The following is a 2,674-nucleotide window of genomic DNA, read 5'->3' on the forward strand; positions in this document are numbered from 1 at the left end:
AAGCCTATGTGTTCTTCTAGAATTGACGTCTACGCAAAATTTCATCGAGAAACGATCAGCAGTTTAGATTACAAATTCTAACAAACATCCACGCATTCATAACATTAGTAAGATTAATACATTTTTAATAACTTCCATTCTGTAAAGGCATAGGATATGTCCATCTTTAGTAATAAAAATAAATTGATACCTTAATTTCTCCCGTAGAACCGCCTTACAAGAGTATCTTGGCATCTTGAGAAGGAAGAAACATGTGTAACTCTCCGGCAAGAAGTGGTCAGGAGGCTGGTACTTGTCTAAAACCTGGTCAAAAATACAAATTAAAGATTAAAAAAAACATTAAATATTAATCTTTTCAATATGAAATTATAAAGCCCGGTTCACGCTATAATAATACAGTTGGACAGTTGCGACGGCCAGTAATAGATGGACTCACTGGTGCCAGTTACCGTTCACATTGTGTTAGTTGATTGCCAGTCTAGTTGAGGGGTAGCGAACCACAGGCACGCGTGCTATAAATGGCACACAACAAATTTTGGGCACGTTGATAACCATAAAATCACTTCAAAAAGATTATGAAGTAGAAGCACCATGGAATTAACGTTATAATAACGTTCAGAATTATTCGATTACAGGTGTCTAAGACCGTATTAAACATTTTTGTTTGCATATTTCCATGCATAACTGTCCGCCATCTCTGTCTAGTTATAGAGTGGTACTGTTCAACTGTATTGGGCAAGTGTGAACCGTGCTTAAGTTTTATGATGTAATGTAGCAGGTACTTGTAGTACGAAGTCCCTCTGTCTGGGGTCCTGCGGCGCGCGCGGCAGCCGCGTGCGGCCCCACACGAAGCGCAGGAAGAGCGCGCGCTCGCCGCCCGACAGCTCCTCCATCACCTCCCAGAACCACTGCACCAGCGGCGCGTTCGCCTCTATGCCTGCAACACATATACCAAATTAAGGAAATAGCAAAAAATATATCTAGTTTACCAGATTCACAATTGTTAAAAGTTTTTATAATGATCAGCTTATATTTTAGTGTTACTAGTAGAAGGTGGCAAATGATAAATATGTATTGGAATTCGCTAAAACTTCCAAGTGACCGCTGTCTTTATTTATGTTATGATGCACACAAAAGAATATATGCGACCCCGCCAAATGCTAAATTAAAAAAATCTAAATCTACATTTTTTTTTAAATAAGTAAATAAATCCACTGTTTGTTTAATGATTATAAGTGAATTAAAAAACTAGTATAAAATCAATTTTAAAAATTTTTACATGAATAAATCCTTTTATGATGAGTTGAGTATGAGGCTCGGATACAGTTTCAATTTTAAAATTCTTTATTAATTCCATAAAATCTGCAACAAAATATTTCACAAAATAATGAAAACAACTCATTGATGGTACCTTTATATGTGGCGGAGGCTCTGAGCGCCTGCACGGGTATGTCTGGGGAGCCGCACACGAGCGTCTCCAGCTCGGCGGCGGTGAAGAGCGCCAGCAGCGGGGAGGGGATCACACGAGACATGCCGTCGCGCACCGCCACCACCTGCTCGTCGAACTCGTGCAGTCTGTAAGAACACACGGTTATAAACTATATGAAAACAATCTGTCATGTTCATTGTAGTAGAAAAATTTACAAAGGAGATAAGTAACGAAATTAATCTTACTAATATTATAAATGCAAAAGTTTAGATGGATGGATGTTTGTTAGAGTTTGTAACCTAAACGGCTGAACGAATATCGATGAAATTTGGCATAGACGTAGAGGAAAGTCAGGAAGAAGTTTTAATACTGCGATTAATTCATACCTGTAATGTAAAGCCAGCTGCACATACTCGTCCTTGTTGTCCGGTGTGACGCGCTTGTGCCGCGTCGACAGCGGCACCTCGTGCCCCGCCGCAGACGGTATAGAGAAAGGCAGCTCCAAGTTTTGCAGCTCCTATCGTATTTATTTATTACTAGATGTACCCGTGTGTTTATCTGCTTTAAATTATAATTACTTTCCTTATTTTATTACATGTGTGAATCTTTCAATTACCACAAATGACAATGACCTTTGACTTTGTACCTTGCTTCTTTTTTGCTTTCCCGTATGACGATTTATTCTAATTTATCCACGTCTTACTTACATAGCGAGGAAATATAAAGCTGATAGCGTGTCGCAAGTGAAGGGCTGTTTTATTAAAATAAACGATTATTAAAACGTATACTGTGATTGCTGACATCCGACATAGCAAACTGGAAGAACACATAGATTACTTCATTATTTTTCAATTCCACGCGGTCGTAGTTGCGGTTAAAACTAGTTGATCATATTCGTTACGTATGTACCTTGTTGGCGGGGGTCATGTCTCGTATGCAGAGTAGGGCGGGCAGGAAGTCCTTGTCGACCTCCGCGAGGTCCTGCGGGCGCAGCGGCTGCCCCGCCAGCTGCCGCCACACGCCCTCCGCCAGCGACAGCGCCAGCGGAGACCCCGTGCGGATCGCGATGCCCATTAGGACACCTACACATACAATATTATGCAAAAAGCAAAAATACACTATGCAATCGTCGACATTAAACATCACATTGACAGCCAGTAGCCTAATGGTTTGGGGTACGGACTACCGATCTTGCGGTCGAGGGTTCGAATACCATATCATAGCACAAGCTTAGAGCTTAGTTGG

The 2,674-nt window shown here is 40.9% G+C and overlaps 2 protein-coding genes across 2 annotated transcripts in view; both read right to left on the reverse strand.

The window, feature by feature from the left end:
* The window catches only part of LOC106107786 (E3 ubiquitin-protein ligase HERC2-like), a 3,690-nt gene extending 1,022 nt beyond the window's left edge, over positions 1-2,668 (reverse strand). The window contains exons 1-5 of the mRNA XM_013288790.1: positions 2,339-2,668; positions 1,816-1,946; positions 1,412-1,575; positions 783-937; positions 191-303 (exon numbers count right to left, since the gene is read on the reverse strand). Coding sequence (XP_013144244.1) covers positions 191-303; positions 783-937; positions 1,412-1,575; positions 1,816-1,946; positions 2,339-2,572 — 797 coding nt within the window. The 5' untranslated portion in view covers positions 2,573-2,668. The remainder of the gene's footprint in view (positions 1-190; positions 304-782; positions 938-1,411; positions 1,576-1,815; positions 1,947-2,338) is intronic.
* The window catches only part of LOC106107787 (probable E3 ubiquitin-protein ligase HERC2), an 11,972-nt gene continuing 11,944 nt past the window's right edge, over positions 2,647-2,674 (reverse strand). Inside the window, exon 23 of the mRNA XM_013288791.1 lies at positions 2,647-2,665. Within this exon, the coding sequence (XP_013144245.1) occupies positions 2,647-2,665 (19 nt within the window). The remainder of the gene's footprint in view (positions 2,666-2,674) is intronic.

The sequence above is a fragment of the Papilio polytes genome, unplaced genomic scaffold (assembly GCF_000836215.1).
Source record: "Papilio polytes unplaced genomic scaffold, Ppol_1.0 DF821845.1, whole genome shotgun sequence".
NCBI classification, from domain to species: domain Eukaryota; kingdom Metazoa; phylum Arthropoda; class Insecta; order Lepidoptera; family Papilionidae; genus Papilio; species Papilio polytes.